The sequence below is a fragment of the Pteropus medius genome, unplaced genomic scaffold (assembly GCF_902729225.1).
Source record: "Pteropus medius unplaced genomic scaffold, Ma_sr-lr_union100, whole genome shotgun sequence".
In the NCBI taxonomy this organism is placed as follows: Eukaryota; Metazoa; Chordata; class Mammalia; order Chiroptera; family Pteropodidae; genus Pteropus; species Pteropus medius.
Window position 1 is genome coordinate 266,367 of NW_024354362.1, and position 18,752 is coordinate 285,118.

At 58.6% G+C, this 18,752-nt stretch overlaps 2 protein-coding genes across 9 annotated transcripts in view; both read left to right on the plus strand.

Annotated features, from left to right (window-relative positions):
* The first annotated feature begins 903 nt into the window (after positions 1-903).
* KPTN (kaptin, actin binding protein) lies at positions 904-8,008 on the plus strand. Its single transcript, XM_039852188.1, has 12 exons — positions 904-1,216; positions 1,573-1,655; positions 1,775-1,859; positions 1,957-2,011; positions 3,145-3,220; positions 3,313-3,386; positions 3,547-3,656; positions 3,730-3,807; positions 4,540-4,615; positions 5,404-5,539; positions 5,630-5,812; positions 7,608-8,008. The coding sequence occupies exons 1-12, from the start codon at positions 994-996 to the stop codon at positions 7,734-7,736; spliced, it is 1,308 nt and encodes a 435-aa protein (XP_039708122.1). The 5' UTR covers positions 904-993; the 3' UTR covers positions 7,737-8,008.
* Positions 8,009-12,182: 4,174 nt separating this feature from the next.
* The window catches only part of SLC8A2 (solute carrier family 8 member A2), a 24,637-nt gene continuing 18,067 nt past the window's right edge, over positions 12,183-18,752 (plus strand). The window contains exons 1-2 of one of the 8 annotated variants that reach the window (XM_039852190.1): positions 12,183-13,042; positions 13,619-15,161. In XM_039852190.1, coding sequence (XP_039708124.1) covers positions 13,929-15,161 — 1,233 coding nt within the window. In that variant the 5' untranslated portion in view covers positions 12,183-13,042; positions 13,619-13,928. Of the gene's footprint in view, positions 15,162-18,752 lie in introns of all 8 variants that reach the window. The other 7 variants (XM_039852195.1, XM_039852191.1, XM_039852189.1 and 4 more) reach the window with 7 other exon arrangements.

Genomic DNA, 18,752 nt, shown 5'->3' on the forward strand with positions numbered 1-18,752 from the left:
CGTGAGGCAGACACCTGAAGAAAGCGTTCAGAAGTGGCAGAACTGGACTGCACGTTTTAGTCACTCAGCGAGTACTGCTGAAGCACCTACTGTGTGCCGTGTCCTGGTCTAGGCCCTGGGGATACAGCACTAAGCAGCAGCCAGACCCTGGCCTCTGCGAGCTCTTATCTTCTGGAAAGAACATACAGGTGTACAGAGTCCCCCAGCCTTTGATGCCTCTCTAGGGACAAAACACAGAGGAACCTCTGAAGACCGCAGAGTCAGAAACTCCTGGTTAACATCCTGTCCACTTTCTAGCTTATTGGTTGGGACTCACTCTCCGAGCCACAATTTCATCCTCTATAAACTTTATAATAAAGAAACCTCTTTGCAGGATTGTTGCGAAGGTTATCGAGGTAAACTTGTAAAGCGTGCCCTGGCACGTAGTAAGAGCCCAATAAATGCCGAATAAGTGAATATGGAGTAACAATAGCAGGTGGTCGTGAGGATTCGATGGGATAATCAGGGCCGACGTGACTGGCACAGACTTGCCGTTCAACAGAGAAGGAGGTTGTCTACCGGGACAGATTGCTAGATCTTTCTCCTTTGGGGTAAAAAGAATGCATTTCACCATTTTAAAGGTGATGGGATCTCAGACGAGTTACTTTAGCTGTGCCTCAGTTCCTTCACCCATAAAACATGGTAACTGCCTCGCCTTGCTTGTGAGTTTTAAATAGGCTGATAGATGGAAAGCGCTTGGAACAGTCCCTGGCACACAAGAGCTGGATTACGCTTTACGGCGTGGTCGTCATTCTCTTTTCCACACAGCACAGGCGCGCTGGGATGGTCTCGCTGGAAGCCACGCCCACTCGGCGGCCATCTTGGAAAAGGGCAGAGCCGGCAGCTTCGTTACGTCATCAGTCTGCGCGGCGGGCCGGCCCCCGAAGGTCCAGGTCGCTTCGGGAGCAGGGAGTAGGGTAGGCGGGCTGCAGGGGTGACTGGGTGAGGTGCGTGATGGGGGAGGCGGCCGTGGCGGCGGAGCCTTGCCCGCTGCGCGAGGACAGCTTCACGCGCTTCTCGTCCCAGAGCAATGTGTACGGGCTGGCGGGAGGCGCGGGCGGTCGCGGGGAGCTTCTGGCCGCCACCCTTAAAGGCAAGGTGCTGGGCTTCCGCTACCAAGACCTCCGACAGAAAATCCGGCCTGTAGCTAAGGAGCTGCAGTTCAATTACATTCCCGGTGCGTGGCGCTATGGGGCGGGGGCGGCGAGGTGGTGTTGAGAAGGCTTCTGAGGCTCTGTCTGAGTCGCATCACCATGATGGGAGAAGGATCAGAACTGATAGTCAGGAAGCTTGATGGGGGCAGGGGCAGGGAATAATAGGGTCCTAGAAGTGGTGGTTAGCGTTCAGGATCTCTTCTGTCGTGGTGGTGATGGTGGTGGTGGTGGTGGTGATCGTGACTCGTTGGAATCCAGCGGTCATGATCACTGCGGTGGTTGGAGATTCCCGAGTCCTAGAGGTCAGGAGTCACCCTGATTGGGGGTATAGTGGTCTCAAGTCTGCCTGACACTCGAACTTGGAACTATTCCCTCCCAGTGGATGCTGAGATTGTCTCCATCGACACCTTCAACAAGTCGCCTCCAAAGCGGGGCCTGGTTGTGGGGATCACGTTTATCAAGGTACCCAAAGCTGCTTTCGCCGACCCGTTTCCCCCTCCTCACACACGGTGGATCCCTGAGTCTGACCCAAATCCCCCCTCCCGCTCCTGCCCTCCCCTGAGGCCAGCTTCCTCCCGCAGGATTCAGGGGACAAAGGCAGCCCCTTCCTTAACATTTACTGTGACTACGAGCCTGGCTCTGAATACAACCTTGACTCCATTGCCCGTGAGTGTGGCCTGAAGGGCAGGAGGGGGAGGGGGAGGGGGAGAGGGGGGAGCCTGTGGGGTCCCCGGCGCCCATCTGCCTGTGCTCACCTTTACAGAGAGCTGCCTGAACCTGGAACTGCAGTTCACACCTTTCCAGCTGTGCCATGCAGAGTAAGCAAGACACAGGAAGGGCATCGTGCACCTACAGGGTGCGGGGCGGGGGGTGCCTAGCAAACGAGACCGCAGACCTGCCCGTGGACAATCAGATTCCCATTTCGTTTCTTCAGAGCATCGTGCGTTTAAGGTAGCCACGGACCAGACCTGGCTGATGAGCTACCATTTCGTCATCCCCAAGCGGGATAATCTGAGGGTTAAATGAACACCTGTATCCTAGCCAGCTGGAATGCTCACGTTCTTGCGTTCCAGATTCAGTCTCGAGAGCCAGAAATGCTAAGTTCTCTAGAGTTGTGAGTTCTGAGATTCCAAGGTTTGAAAGTTCTGCAGGTTGATGATTCCGAGATTTTGTCATGGTAAAGTCCTAACGTGCTCACGTTTCGAGGAGCTGGAATACAGACCGTCTAGGATACTGCGGATCTAGAGCTCCAGAGTAGAAGAATATGATTCTAGAGTTCTGGGTTCCAGTCCAGAACACCAATGATGTAGCACAGGCGTTGGCAAACTTTTACTGTGAAGGTCCAGACTGTACACATCAAGCTTGTGAGGGCCAGACAGTCCATCACAGCTGCTCAAGTCGGCCATTGCAGCAAGGAAGCAGCCATGGACACTATGTAAATGAATGGGCATGGCTGTGTTCCAATAAAACTTTATTTATAAAAACAGATGGTGAGTTAGATTTGACCTGTGGGTCATAGTCTGCCAACCTCTGGTCTAGCAGGTGGGAGTTCTAGAAACTGATGTCCTGGATTCTAGGATTTGGGTGTTCTACCACTCCGTGTCTGGATGTTTTGGGTGGCGATTTCTAAACGTGCTGGTGTTCGAAGGAGACCGAGAGCAGAATTTCTAGAACACGGGGGTTCGTGTTCTCACCCTCCTCATTCTAGAATGCAGTGTTCTGTTCCCGAATCCACATCTGGAATGAAGATTCTAGCAGATGAGGGCTCTAGAGACAGAAGGTTCTAGCCTACTAATTTCCTACCTACTATTCTGCATCTCGAGATTTTAGCCCTGGACCCTTTGGCTGGATCCCAGAATGTTGGGGTTCCTGCAGGCAAGAGGGTGTTCTGCGTGGCCCGTGCCACACTCAGGTCCTGCCACACCGGGGTCCTGGATTTCTCTGCTCTCAGGGTCCAGGTCGCGGATCAGCTGGAGACCGTGTTTCTCCTGAGTGGGAATGACCCGGCCATTCACCTCTACAAGGAGGTGAGGCAGGGGAGGCAGGGTGGGCAAGGCCCTGCTGGGGTCACCGTGAGTTGTGCAGATGCCAAGCAAGGGGCGGGCCTTGGTTCCCCCAGAACGAGGGGCTGCACCAGTTTGAGGAACAGCCCGTGGAGAACTTCTTCCCAGAGCTCACGAACCTGACCAGTAGGTAGGAGCCTCTGGAAGTGGCCAGCCGGGACCGGGGTGGGTGGCCTCAGAGAAATCGGGCAGCGACGGGGATGGGGTCCATGCTCCTGGGGAGGCGGAGGTGTGGGGCCGGGACCCAGTGACGGCCCTCCGGCCCCTCTGTCCGCCCGGCCACCCACCAGCGTCCTCTGGCTCGATGTCCACAACCTCCCGGGCACGTCCCGGCGACTCTCGGCTCTTGGCTGTCAGAGTGGTTATGTCCGTGTCGCCCACGTAGACCTGCGGAGTCGAGGTGAGGGCCAGGGTGGGGAGCGGGACTTTGGCAAGGGCTGGGGACAGAGCCCTGAGTCCCCACTTCCATGCAGAGGTTTTACAGACGTGGACAGTCCTGCAGGAAGGCCCCATCTCCCGAGTGATCGTGTTCAGCCTCTCGGCCCCTGCAGGTGAGCTCTGGACGTGGGGGGCAACTCTGCAGGCTTGTCCCCTCCCCACTTTTGTACCCCTCTCCCGAAGTGTCCGGCTCCCCGTCCTCCCTCCGTCGAACCGCGTGCCCCAGTCCAGCTCTGGAGCTGCAGCGCGGCCCGTCCCTCCCTTCCACACCCTCAAATTTCCCTCCCAGCTCCCTGCCCCGGCTCTCATCCCAGACCCTTCGGCCTTCCGCCTTCCCGTGGTGGCCTCACCTCCACCCTCGCTCTGTGACTTCCTCTCCTCTCCCTCTCTGGCCTCGTCACTCTCTCACCGCGCTCTAAACCCAGGCTCTTCTCGAGGACTCGGGCTGTCCCACCACTCAGGGCCTCGCCTTTCCCTGCCTTTGTCGCTCTGTCCCTCTTACTGTGGCCTGTCCTCCACCGGCATCTCCCTTGCCCCGACCTCGGCAGTCTGTCTCCTGTCCGTCACGCTGGTCTGGACTCCGAGTCCTCTCGCTGTGGTCACCCCTGGGACTCCCGCTGTCACTTCTGTCACCACTTCTGCTGAGTGGTTTAACCTCAGACCTTTTAAACTGTCGTCCACAGTGTCCGACCCCGGTCATTCCCTCGTGGTCTGACCTCTAGGCCTCCCTCTGTGGCACAGCCTCAAGTCTCTGCCCCGAGACCTGGCTGAGGGCGGGGAGGTGCGAGAGGGAGCCTGGCACCTGTCCCTTCACACCTGCTTCCACATTCGTGTGTCTTCTCCAGAGACCAAGGACAGGCCACCACGGGAAGAGTACAGCGTGCTCGTGGCCAGCATGCTGGAGCCAGCAGTGGTATATCGGTGAGCGGCCCGGGGCCCATGGGTGTGGCCTGACCCAGCGCCTTCACACTGTGGTCTGACCTTGTCCCTGGTCAGAACGTCCCTTGGGTGAGGTTGCTCAGGGCCAGGCAGGTACAGGTGTTCGTGTCCCAGGAAGAGGGTGTGAGTGTTAAGCCCAGAACCTGTAGGGGTGTGGGGCGGCCTTGGGACGGGAGCCAAGACGTCCCCTCCCCTCGAGCAGGGGGACACATCGTGCTGGCACCGGTATAATGTAACAAGCACCCCCGCACATGACACAACCCCGATTTGGAGCATTCGCCAATTTCCGTGGTGTAAATATTCCCACCGTGACGTGATGTCAGCTGGTTTATAACACTTCTGAAAACTTCCCGGTCGGCTCTCGGGAGCCGGCACAAGGCCGCTGGGGCTTACCTGGTGGGCAGTGAGGACATCCCAACGGGGACCGAGCTCTGCAGGCTCCGTGGGGACAGTGCGGGTGTCCGAATGGGGCCAGGGCACCTAGATCCCCAAGGGAACCGTATGGGCCTCCATTTGAGAGTGAGCTGCTCCCACCTCCGGAGAAGCGTGGGCATGCAGAGGGAGAGCCTGCTGGGGAGCAGCAGGCTGACACTCGGGGTGAAGGACTGGAGGTCCCCTTGGTGGAAATGGAGACGTCCAACTTGGAGATGAGGGGGCGCAGGCTTTAGGGGGACAGTGTGTCCAGGCCCGTGAAGGAGGGCGCCCTGCCCGGGCCTGGTGCTGAGGCTGCGGTCTGACCTCGGTCTCCCCACCACGCTGGGGACCCGCAGGGACCTGCTGAGCCGAGGCCTCGAGGACCAGCTCCTCCTGCCTGGAAGTGACCAGTTCGACAGTGTCCTCTGTGGCCTGGTCACCGATATCGATCTGGACGGGCAGCCAGAAGTCCTGGTGGCCACCTACGGACAGGTGGGACCCGAGGGAGGGGCCGCCACCCCGCCCCCGCTCCACGCCAGGCTCATGCCAGGCTCACCCTCCTGACCCTGCCCCGCCCTGCAGGAGCTGCTCTGTTACAAGTACAGTGGCCCTGAGCCTGGGTCGCCTGAGGCCGAGTGCGGATTCCGCCTGCTGTGGCAACGGAGCTTCCCCAGCCCGCTGCTGGCCATGGCCCACACGGACCTGACCGGGGACGGGCTGCAGGAGCTCGCTGTGGTCTCACTGAAGGGCATGCACGTCCTGCAGGTAGCCGGGGCCCCCTCGAAACAGCCCGAGACAGGGCCTCTGCTCACCTGGAGTCAGGAGCTCTGAAGCCTGAGCCCCGCTTCAGGCAAGGGGGTTGGCCTCCAGCCCCCTTCTTTCCGGAAGGCGGGTCCTGTTGGCCCAAGATGGTTCCCAGGCGAAGGGGCAACTGGGAGCACTCACAGCGGGGCGGGGCTCTCACCTGGTAGGCGGGGCTCTCACCTGGTAGGCGGGGCACTCACCTGGTGAAGGGGTTCCCATGTGTCATTTGTCACCCCCAGCTTACCTCACTCTGTCCTTCAGCTCTGTCACCTCTGTCCTTCCCCAGGACAGCCCAGACCATACGATCTGGCTCGCCCCCAGCCCCGCCCCCCGCGGTCTCCCTTCACTCTCGTGCCCCTTATAGGCGCCCTCTCCCCCACGCTGTGACCGGCTTCACGCTGGCTGCGGTCCAGCCACCAGCTGGCCGCTGAGGCTCTGACTTCCAGTTTGCACTTCCCGCCCTTCCACAGCCAGTGCCCAGCTCCCTGCCTAGTCTAACCTTGAACCCGGTCTAACCCCAGGACTTCCTATGGTGATCAAGCCCTTAAACTGCTGCCTCACGGCCAGCCTTCTGCTGAACTTCGACCTCTGACCCTCCCGTGGCAGCCCGACTGCCGTCAGCCCTGTTACGGCCTCAGCCAACCATTCCGATGGCCCAGGGTCCAACCTGGGACCCCCCACCATGGCAGTTTAACCTCCAACTGATATCGTCTGACCTCTGACCTTTTCCCCAAGGGCCAGCCCCCACCCCTCAGGCCCTGCTGTACCTTTGTCCCCTAATGTGGTCTTTGCTTCTCCTTCCCTCTGGTTCGACCCCAGGACCTATTTCCGTTGGTCTAACCTGGGCTCTTCCGACTGGTGTCTCTCTTTGCCGCCGCCTCCGCGGTCTGCACGGGCTTTTCCTGCAGTCTGGGCCGCGGTGGAGCGGCCTCGGCGAGACCCCAGCAGGAAGGATGCACGTTGGACCCCAGTGGGAGGGTCTGAGGTTGGACCTCAGTGAAGGGGGCGAAGGTTAGATTCTTGAACAGAACGAGATTAGACCCAGCGGGGAGGTCTGAGGTTAGACCCCACGGAAAGGGCGGAGCTTCCATCCCAGTGGGAAGCACTAGGTTACACCGCAGTGGAAGAGGCTGGGATCCGACTGGAGAGAGGACCTCGTTTTTCTGTGGTCTCGTCATCCCGTCACCCCTCGTTATGGTTTATTTCCAGCTATTTCACTGTCATCTTTGTCCCCGCTATGAGGGTCTAACCTCAGACCCTCCAGCCAGAGTCTGACTCTGCCCCACAGGGGGCTAGATCCCCCTTGTCCACTTTGGTTTGCTGGTCCTTTGTTTTACTCCCCTGTCCTTCCCGCAGGAGTCTGCCCTCTGTCCTCGCTCACTGTGGTCTACCCTCAGCCTCTCGCCAGTGCTCAGACCCCACTCCCACGTAATGTCATCCCTCTCACATTTTGATCCATCCTGTCCCGTCCCTTCCACCGAGTTCTAACCTCAGACCCGCACATTTGGGACCAAGCTTTGTCCCTCCAACTGGAAATTCACAGACCGTCCCCCTGGGCCTAACCTTCACCCCGTCACAAAGACCCGTTCCCACCCCACACCCTGGTCTGCCCTCTGATCTCCCGCCGTGGCCAAGCTCCTGACCTTTGGTGGGTCGTCCCTGCAGACCATCCCACGCAGTCTAACCTGCACCCCTCCAGTCTTACCGTGCACCCCACCAGCTCTCTGAGCCCCGCCCTCCCCTCTCGTTCCCACAGCACAGCCTGATCCAGGCCTCGGAGCTCGTCCTGACGCGGCTTCGGCATCGAGCAGAGCAGAGGAGACGTCAGCGACAGAGGCTGGGGGACAGGGGGCGTCCGGGGCCTGCTGGGACCTCGGCCTCCTGAGCACCCCCCACTGCCCACCGCAGGCCTGGGGGACGTTCGTTAGGGTGCTCGCCTCTGGCCCTTCATGGAGGAGGAGGCATCGTGGAGCGGGCTCGCTGGGCCCCCAGGTTGGTGGAGCTGGGATTTCCTGCCCCAACATGCCCTGTGTCTCCAGCTAACACTCCTCTGTGCCTCAGTCTCCCCATTTGAAAAGGGGATGATCTCACCCAAACCCCCTTCTCCGGATGAGAATTGGCCAGCCACAGATTACTTATATGTCCAGAGGAACCAGACTGTCCGTTGTCTTCATTCTTTTGCTGGGCAAGCATTCGACGAGAGCCTGGCCACGCGCCAGGCCGTGTGGGGTGCCAGACCGGCCCGGAGAATGGAGGGAGGGGGTCTGGGGGGGCGGGAACACAAGGTTCGACCCAGAGGCACGACTGAGGTGCAGTTGTATGGGCCTCTGAGGAAAGAAAGAAGGTCAGGCCCTAGCAGAAAGACTGAGATTAGACCCCGGCGAGGGAAGCTGAGGTCAGACCTGCCAGGAGGGCTGTGTGAGACCCCAGGGGAGAGCTCTGGGTCTGAGGCTAGGTCCCAGTGGGGCGACAAGGAAAGAGTCTCAGAGGGAAGGCTGTGGGTGGCCGGGGTGGGGGGAGGAGCTGTGGTCCGAATGCAGCAGAAGGTCTGAGGCTGGACCCCTAGGACCTCTAGCCCTAAAGAGAATTGCTGTGGTGAGGCCCTGTGCCGAAGGTCGGGGTTAGACCCCGGCAGAAAGTAATTGAGATTAGATTCCAGTTGGGGAGTGCCGATGGGACTGGGGTTCACCGTGCTGGAAGGGACTCGGCTACACCGAACTGAAAAGCGGGGAGACCAGGGAGTTTGAGACAGGGCCGATTTCCCTGGCCTGTGGCCCCTTCTGTGGCAGCAGGAGTTGTCCGAGGCCTGCATGTCAGGGGCCAGGGGAGGGCAGGGACTCAGGAGAAATCGTGTCCTCCCCAGCACAGGCCAGGAATAGAATCCGGGTCATGAGGGGTGGGGAGCACTTCCCGAGTGGGATCCAGGCTGGTGGGGAGAGTGGGCTCCTCCCAGGCACGGGTTACGTGGGACTCCTGCTTCCCGAGGGAGAGGTCATTCCGGCCATCTGTCCGCCTCCTACTGTGGGATTCCGACTATCTGACCACCCACGCTGACAGTGGAGGCTAAGCCGCCAGTTCTCCACAGCGAGTTTTTAAAAGGTAGCCCACCAACTCTTGGCCGCCCTGTCCCCATCCCAGCTCCCAGAGCCCCGGCCTAAGTGTGGGAAGTTGCAGGAGTGGATCATCTCCCTCCTCTGCTGGCGGCGGGGACCCGCAGTGGCACAAGCAGGCTCCTTGCTCTCTCTGCCCACACTCAGAGGCAGGGCATGCTCCATCACCTCCCGCCCTGGATGGGCGTGGGATTCGGGGTGTGGGTCTGTGAAGTGTGCACACCCTGGAGGGGAGCATGCATGCACGTGTGTGTGTCGGGGGGTGGGGCATGCGTGTGTCCACTTCAAGGCTCCTGAGTTTGTCTTCAGGAGCCTGGGCCATCTGCCTGGTCCTTTGAGGTTTGCCCCCAGACTTCTCACCGGCTCCTGGGTCTAGAACAGCATGTACTGTAGTAGTTAAGGATGTAGAGCCTGAAGGCTCACTTCACTCTGTGCCTCAGTTTCCCCACCTGTAAAATGGGGCTGTTAGCGTCTACCTCACAGGGTTGGTTTGAGGGTTAGTTGTGTCAACACGTGTCAAGCACTTGTGTCAAGCGCTTATAAAACATTAGTAACAATGCCTAGCACTATGAATGGCAAGTGTTATTATTATTAATGGGTGGCTTTGTGGTTGTTTCTGGCTGGCTTTGTGAGGTTATGTCTGCAGGCCCTTATAAAACATTTGTAACAATGCCTGGTACTGTGAATGGCAACTATTGTTATTATTAATGGGCGGCTTTGTGGTTGTTTCTGGCTGGCTTCGTGAGGTTATGTCTGCAGGCGCAGCCTGTGCATTTGGATCCGACTGGCTAAATATTCTTGCCCTCCCCCAGTTCTGTGAGCCTGTAACTATTTGTAGCTTTTTTGCGTCTTTGGCCCTTATATGGATCAGAGACTGTGTATGTTGGGGGTGGGGGCAGAGAACGCCTCCGGATGACCCCCCACATCTCCCCCAAAACACGCGAGCGCGCGCACACACAGGCGCGCGCGCGCGCCCTCCGCCGCTGTCCGTGCCTGTGGTGCTGAACCCGGAGGGCGGGTGGGAGGCTCGGGCTACCTCCTCCCGCCCCTCTCCTCTAGCCCCTCCCGAGGCGCCCCCCGCCGCCCCCTCCACGCCACCGCCTCACTCCCCTCGGCTCCTGGCCCCCACCTCCTCCTCCCTCGCCAGTCCCCTCCCCCGTGTCCCTCCCGGCTCCTCTCCTCCCTCTATCCCCTCTCCCTCCCCTCTCCTCCCCTCTCAGTCCCACAGCTCCTCTCCGTCCTGTCTCCTCTTCTGTCTCCCTCTCTCTCTCCCCTCTCTCTCTCACCTTTCTCTCCTCTTTCTCTCTCTCTTTTCTCTCGGTCCTTGAGTCGCCCACCACTGCTGTCAGTGCTGGAGACCTTTCAGGCTTCTGGCCTGCAGATGAGACCCCCAGGGGGACATGGGAGGACGATCGTACCCGGCGTGGGAGGGCGTTCGAGGAGCCGGGAGCCGCTATTCCCTGAAGTCGTCTATGGCGGGTGGGGGGCTGCCTACCCCGGGTGGGGACACCAGGGCCTTTCCACGGGGTGAGGGCGCCACCAGCAGCCAACATCCTCAGCCCCTCCTGCGTTCCAGGGAGCATGGCGGGCTGGGAGGGGGTGCCTCCTGGGCACTGAGGGGGCGAGGACACCCCACCCCATCTGGGGAAGCCCCCACTCTCTTGTCCTGTACCTCCGCCCCCGACTTCCTGTGTCTGGGTGTCGTGTGTCTGTCTGTGCACATCCCTCAGGGGTCTCTGCCCTGCGGCGTCTGGCTGCTTCTGTGGGTCCCTCTCCCGTGTCCCAGGCGCTCTCCATCTCTCGCTCTCGTGCCCTCCCCTCCTGGGTCTGGTCTGTGTCTTCCGCGCTGTCTCTCAAGTCCCAGATTTCTCTGCCTTCCTCTCTCGCCATCTCTGTGTGTTTCTGTCTCTCTCTACCGTCTCAGCGTCCCCGTGCCTCTCTCTGCCTCTCCGTCTCTTCCCATCTCCGCGCGTGTGTCCTGTCTCTTCCCTGCCCCTTCCCCGCTCTCTCCCTCGTTCCGTTCCCATCTCCGTCTCTAGGTATCTGGGCTCTGCTTCTCTCTCCTTCCTCTTCCTCTCCCCGGTATAGCCGGTTAACTCTCCTCCTACACACCTTTGTCTCCGCCCCTGGCACGGGGAGACCTGGAGGAAGATGATCTGCCCTGTGGAGTAGGCTCCGCCCCCTCCCCCTGCCCCGAAGGTGAGGAGTCCCCCAAACTCCTCTGCCTCTTTCGGCAGGGCTCCCACCCATCCTTCTGGCCGGCGTCCGCCCCACGCCTCTCCTGAGCTCCTGCGTTGCCTTGTTTCAGGCATTCTGAAGCCAGCCCCTCTTGGGGTCTCGCCTGTACCCCTTGCGGTGGAGATCGAACCCCTTCCTGTCTTCAGTCTGACCTCCCCACTCCTCTTCCTAAAGAATGGGCCGGGCCTTCCTGTGATCTAACTTTCACACCTCTTTTGCTGTTTGTCCATCCGTGACTCGTTCATGCTTTTGACAATTACGGAGCAGCTTTCCCGCTCCAGACATAGCACTCAGTACCAGGTCGGGCCGGGCCGGGCTGGGCTGGGCCGGGCTGGGCTAGTCCCTCCTGCAGCCTCACCTCATCCCCCTCATGGTGTGCAAGCCTCAGCCCTGTCTCTCAGTGGAGCTGGATCTCAAAAGCTTCTCTACCACCCCTCGGGGGCTCGGAGAGGGGTCCTTCTGAGTCTAGAGGCCCCTTCTTTCCTGGAGGGAAGGGGGCCCCAGAGAAGGTAGGCCAGAGTGAGTGACAAGGGGAGCAGTGTGAGCCTGAGCCGCAGCCCACGCAGTCCTCAGGTGCTGCCCGGGTTGGGAGTCCCACGCGTGCGTGCGTGCGTGTCTGTCACTGCTCCGCCCTTGACTCGAAGCCGCGCGCCTGGGCCAAGCTCTCTCCCCCGCCGGACTTCAGCTCACCCGTCCGTGCACCAGAGGCCTGAGCGCCAAGACGTGTGTGCACGCACACATGTGTGCACGAGCATGTGTGATTCCCAAGCTAGGGCGCTGTGTAAGTGTGTAGAATGTAGAAGACTGCGCCCCCACTTTGCATATCCCTCACAGGGGCGGCAGGCACCCCCTGCCCCCTGCCACCAGCACAGTCGGGAGCCACCAGCCCCCTCGCCGGTTTGCGGGGGAATGAGGGAAGGTGTCCCACCAGGACTGGACCGCCCCCCATTCAGCTTGTAGTCCTACTCTACGGATGGAGTCCTGAGAGGTGTGTGAGGCAGAGCTGGGGTGCTCCCACCAACCCAGCTGGCCACCGGCCCACAAGGGTGGGGAGAGATGGCCCTGGGCGGCAGGGCAGCCATCTGCCCCCCCACCCCCACCCCGGGCCTCAACCTGATCCTTCTGCTCCTGGATTGTACACCCAGATTAGGTTTCAGGGCTGCTGGTGGACGGAGGGAGGCAGAGGCGGGCGCCTCACGCGGAGGGAATCCAGCTGTCCCCGGCAACAGCGCTCAGACCTCTGGGTTGCTCATCTCCCAAGTATTTATCTGGTGCTTTCTCTTCCTGCCCTCTCCTGTCCTGAGTCCTCAGGGAGAGGTGACCGGGTTTTAGAGGAAGAGGGACGGAACCAGGCCACTCTGCCCAGCCCCGGGCAGGGAGGGCCGGCATGGCACCCATCGGCTGACTTCGGTCCCCCTTGAGGGCTGAGGCGGGAGGGACGGGTGGTCGGCCTCAAGGGAGGACTTGCAGCCACAGCTTTCACATGAGAGAGGGAGTTAGATGCTTTGGAATTCTGACTGCCAGGTGGCCCTTGTCCCCCCTGAAAGCTGGGGAGGAGGCGGGGGTGGGGGGAGAAGAGCTTTGGATCCTGGTGGATTTGTAATTATGCCTAAGTTGTTGTTAATTAGGGGGCTGCTAATTAGACATGTTATTAGGGGCCTATCCAATGGGGCTAATTGTGTGGTGGCCCTTTAAGAATCACCCCTCTTCCTCGCCTACGCACACACGCGCGCACACACACACACACACACACACACGCACTGGCTCCTCTGGGAAGTTCTGCCAACATTCTTCCTCCGTCCCTGGGAGCAGCAGCTCCCCGCCCCTGGGAGTATGTGAGTAGGTGGGTGTGTGTTGGGAGAAGGCTGTGGGTTAGACTCTGGGGAGAACTTTTTTCAGACAGAAATGGAAGGTACTGGGAGAACTGAGGCTGGGGGCCAGGAGAGGGGCTAGGGCTGGAGGCTCGGAGGACCCCCCCCCTTCCAATTTCAGTTCCTCTTTTAGAGGCTCCTGGGTTACCATGGCAACACAGGGGCAGGGCCAGCTCTGGGAGAGAGAAACAGTTGCAGCTTTGGTGTTCGACCCCTCCGAGCCTTGGTCCTCTCCTCTGTGCAATGGCTGGGGGCTTCCCAAAGGAGGCTGGTGTCCTTTGGACGGAAGGGAGCGCAGACGATGCCAGGGAGAGTGTGTGAGGAACGGGGTGGGGGACAGCAGGTCCCTGAGGCAGGAACCTGTCTGGTGCGCCTGAGGACCGGCGAGGTCATAGTGCAGACGAGGCCGAGTGAGCCAAGGGGAGGAGAGAGATGAGGCCAGAGAGGGACCTCTGACCCAGGCAGAGGACCACGGGGCTCTGAGTGAGGAGGGAGCCAGGAGGGGTTCCGAGCAGAAGCGGGGTGTGAACCGGTTTGCATTTTTAAAGGAAACCTAGACGAGGCACAGAAATAGGCACTCGAACCCAGGACCAGAGGCAGGAAGGGAGCCGCTGAAACAGTTAGAGACCCCACACCCACAAACGGGACAGAAAGCCCAATACGGGGCTCATACGTCACAGCCGCTAAGGAGCTGTGTCCCTCACCGAGACCCGGGGGTACTGGAGAGAGACACCCTCCAGCGGCCCCTCCCCAGCTCCACCTGAGACAGACAGACAGACGCCCAGCACCCACCACGGCCCAAATCCTGAGCAGGAATGCCCCGAGGGCCAAGCCGGAAACCACAGAATCACCTAACGAATGCCGGCAGCCCCTCGGGGCGCCCGCCCGCCCACTAAATCACTCGGTCTGTGTTGCTTTGTGCCTGGCTCCGTTCTCGGCGAATCCGTCGGCCGCTCCCCTTTTCAGTGCCGGGTAATACTCCCCGGAGTGAGTGGTCCTGGCCTCACGTATCCGTTTAACCGCGGACAGGCGTCTGGGTCGTTTCAGACGGGAGCTGCTGCAGCCGAAGCTGCTGGGGCCGCTCTTGTCCGTGTCCTTTGGCAGACACGTGACCTGTTTCTCTCGGGTACATACTTGGGAGCGGAATTGCTGAGCCGCAGCGTGCACGACGTCCGGACGCTGTGCGTCTGTCCTTGTCTCTCTGTACCTTTCTCCCTTGGTGTCTGTCTCGGGCTCTCCTGGTCTCTTTGTGTGTGTGTCTCGGTGTCTCCCTCAGCCTCCATCCTCCCCATGTTAGTCCTCAGCTTCCCCCTCCCCATCCTCCACCCCGGAAAAGCCTTGACTCCTGCGTGTCGGGCAGTGTGCTCTCCTCACCCAGCCTTCCTCCTCCTCCCCCACAGAACCCCGCCACCCTCCATGGCTCCCCTGGCTCTGGTGGGGGTTGCCCTCCTCCTAGGGGTCCCCCCATGCTCAGGGGCGGCCACCCCGACCCCATCTCTACCACCTCCCCCGGCCAATGACAGCGATGCCAGCACGGGCGTCTGCCAGGGCTCCAACCGCTGCCAGCCGGGGGTCCTGCTGCCCGTCTGGGAGCCCGACGACCCGTCGCTGGGCGACAAGGCGGCGAGGGCAGTGGTCTACTTTGTGGCCATGGTCTACATGTTCCTGGGCGTGTCCATCATCGCCGACCGCTTCATGGCTTCCATCGAGGTCATCACGTCGAAGGAGAAGGAGATCACCATCACCAAGGCCAATGGCGAGACCAGTGTGGGCACCGTCCGCATCTGGAATGAGACCGTGTCCAACCTCACGCTCATGGCCCTGGGCTCCTCGGCGCCGGAGATCCTGCTGTCTGTCATCGAGGTCTGCGGCCACAACTTCCAGGCCGGCGAGCTGGGCCCGGGCACCATCGTGGGCAGCGCTGCCTTCAACATGTTCGTGGTCATCGCCGTGTGCATCTACGTCATCCCGGCCGGCGAGAGCCGCAAGATCAAGCACCTGAGGGTCTTCTTTGTCACCGCCTCGTGGAGTATATTCGCCTATGTCTGGCTTTATCTCATCCTTGCGGTCTTTTCCCCCGGTGTGGTCCAGGTGAGCACGGACCCGTGGACACCTCCTCGGCGCGTGGGTGTCTGCAAAATCCAGAGGCGGGGGTGGTGAAAGGCGTGGGGGACTCCACTTGGGCTTGATGGAGTCGGCGCAGGTATCTGTAGAAATGCACGCTCACATCTGAGAGGGCCACAGGTGTGGCTGTGCATGTCACACGCCGCACAGGGCGCTCCGGGCCGGAGAGGGCAGGTTGGGGCTGGAGTCCGGCGGCTGCTCCCAAGCCGTGTCTGGATGGCGCTGGAGGCCTGGAAAGGGCTTACCTGCCAAGAGGAGGGCACCATCTTCAACGGACCCTTCCAGAAGGGGCCCCTTTAACTCACAGGCGACACATGTGCTAACAGAGTCCTTGCGACGTGTGCAATGTATACTGCAGTCCGGCCAGGTGTTTGCTAGGTATGCTCACATTTTCCTACACGCCCTGCCTTTTGCATAATTTATTCTCGCTTTTGCAATAAGACATCCCCCGTTTGTACAATTCGTGCCGTGGGTGAATAATCCAGCCTTGTGTTTTCTGACAGTGCTAATCCATTGGGGTAACTTGGTGCAATTTGCATAATGTATCCCTGGACGTGCACAGATAACATGCCCACATCTTTTAATCTAACTCTGTTTTTACCAGATACGCAGTCGTGTGCCTTGCACCGTTCGTGAATTATTCATAATTGATTTCTGATGTTAGGATAATGCATGCCACTTCACCGTAATCTATACCCACATCCATAGGTGTAAACCCAGTCCGCAGCGAGGACCACTTTGCATAATTCACTCCAATAGTGAGACAACATCGAGACCCACAGCTGCATCTTTTACACCGACATTCACATACTTATTTGCCTGTCATGTGTCCAGCGTCTTAACCAACATACTGCCTAGTCTTCCTTTAAAACGTTTGCCTAATTTATTTCCCACAAGTCAACAGACCGCTGCCTACATCTGCATAATTTAGGTACGGGCCTGCCTCATTCATTCGCGCACGTGCATAATTGATCTGAGGCTACCCGGGATTCCTTACACACATGCGTGACCTATTCATTTTTATCCATCAGCTTTTGCCAGTTACAGTTTCTTTCCAGGAAAGATCAGAACGTAGAGGCATAAAAATTCTTTGCAGATGGTATCAGAGCTGGGGGAGGGGGGGGTCAGAAGGCACAATGAGGAAAAGGGAGACGGTGGCACCAGAAGACAGAGATGAGAGAAGGAGAGAGACAAGTACCGTGATTGACTCCCCACGGCGACGCTGAGTTTCCTGGCTGCCTCGGCAAAAAGCACAGAGGCGACGTGTGCCATAGTTTTCAGGTGTTATTAAGAGAGAGGCTCTCTTGACAGGTTTTCAAACTGGTCTTCGATAAGGATTTACACCTAAACTGTGAAAAAAATTTTAGACACTTCGGGCGAGAGGTAGGGTAGGGACGAGGGTGGAGGAGAGATTTCCCCCAGAGCAGGAGCTGGCTCTGACGCAAGGGATGGAAGGTGTAAGATGCCACAGCCTGGGGGAGAAGTAGCCATGGAGAACCCTTTGGGGAGCGTAACACAGAGACCAGCATTATGGGACATTTTCGTGAAGTAACTGAAGGCACTGGCGTGGGACGAAGGTGATGCCTGGATGCAGGGAACTCGTGCCGGGAGAAGGTCCGTCTGGCTCCAGAGTTTCTCTGGAAGTGCTGTGTGACCTTGGGCAAAGCCCATACCCTCTCTGGGCCTGTTTTCGCATTTGAGCATGGAAGGGGTAGGACTAGACCGTTGGTTCTGGACCCTTCATGCCCAACGCTCCCTTTTTATAACAGATGTGTCGTTAACGTCCCCCTTTGCTTTGCTGACGTGAAATCCTGAGGCAACAGGAGAGAAGTCGTGTAGCCTCGGAATTTGGTGCATGGGCCGTGGAGCCGGGGGCGTGGGTTCAAATCCCACCTCTGCTGCTTCCTCGCTGTCTGACCTGGGGCAAGTTCCTTACCTGCTCTGTGCCTCCGTTACCCCGCCTGTAATCTGGGGTCATCCGTGCTGACTTCAGAGGGCTGCATGGGGATCGACTGAATGCCTACCCATGGAAGGGCTTAGAGCAGCAAGCCTGGAATGGAGGGAGTGTGAGAGGTCCTCCCCGTGAATGAACTTGGCCTATGTGGCTGGCGTCCCAAAGTCAGTACAATCCATGAACTCTGACATGAAGGAAAGGAATCTCTAATAGAACCCTTATTAGATGGAAAGGCCTCGGTATTTACTACCTAAAAATCATCATACGGCACCTACGTATAAGGGACAAGTTTGGGTTTAAAAGGAAGGAAAAGAGCAGAGACCGTTCCATGCGAGGTGCCAGCCGGGGAGCGGGTCGCCGTGACGTTAAAACGGAGCGTATTTGGTGTGTATTAAACCATATGGGAAAACACTTCATACATACGTAAGTCAGAGTCACGTTCTAGGCTCCAGTTACGATGAGCAGGTTTTTCACCGGCGCGAATGTCCAGTGGGAGGTTCTGAAGGCAGGAGGGACGTGGGACAATTCTGTATCGTGTGGGGCTGTCCCATGAGTCGCTGGATGTCACCAGACCGAGGCCGTATCCCCTCCACAATTATGGCGGCAACCCATAAACAACTCATAAGCCACCCATAAACATCAGATTTCTGATACTTCCCTCTTGGGGACGTCCCTGTCCAGTGAGACCTGAAAGTGTCTCACTCTCTCCCCAAGTTGGGCAAATCCACATGCCCATTTGCAGTGGGCTCTCTGGAAGGGACCTGTGAATCTGCTGGAATCACCTTTTATTTACCTGCAGGGGAAAAAGCCAGTCTTAGGGATTTGAGATTGTCTTCTGATTCAGAGAAAATCCCCCACAATGTACACAGTGGCCAGTTCTGTGAACACAAAGCGAAGGTTCGTTGTACAGCTTGTGCGGGAAATTCTGCTGCTTTGCACAAACCTGCCTGGTGGCTTTTGTACAGTTTTACTATTTCCAAGTCCAGCCTTTTCTCTGAGCCATCAGTAAACACAGCGACGAGGGGTCGTGGCAACTGGATCTGAAAAGATATTTTCCCTACCAGACTCGGATTTTCAGGATCCGATCGTAAATACTCTTTACTCTTGTCTTCCTTATATTGAACGAGGAAGGTTAACATCTGAGTCTTTTCACAAATATTTTCAAGAGGAACTGTCAAATGTTGGCGGATGTTCCCTGTATGTGCCCAGCCCCGTGCCAGCCCACGGGCAGACGTGCCCTGGACCTTGATAAGCCCTAGATAATAGCACTAGTAATAATAATAATAGTAGTAATAGTAATTTCACGTTTTGAGTATTTTCCATGTGTCAGGAGCCAACAGTCCTGCATGTCAGGGGTGCATCGCTCATTCAGTCTTGGGGATGTCCCCATGTTAGAGAGATGAGGCTGGGCTGGGTATCCCTCTTCTAGAAGGAAGAATCGCCTTGTCTCTCTGGGGAGGCAGCACGTGAATATGGGAACTCCTTTCGCGAGGCTGCAGGACAGCCAGACCTGTGCCTCTTTTAGAATCAGAGCCCTGTCCCCAAGGGCCAAATGCTAAGGAAGGACAGTCTGGCCAGGGTTGTATTTATTTTTGGGTGTGCGT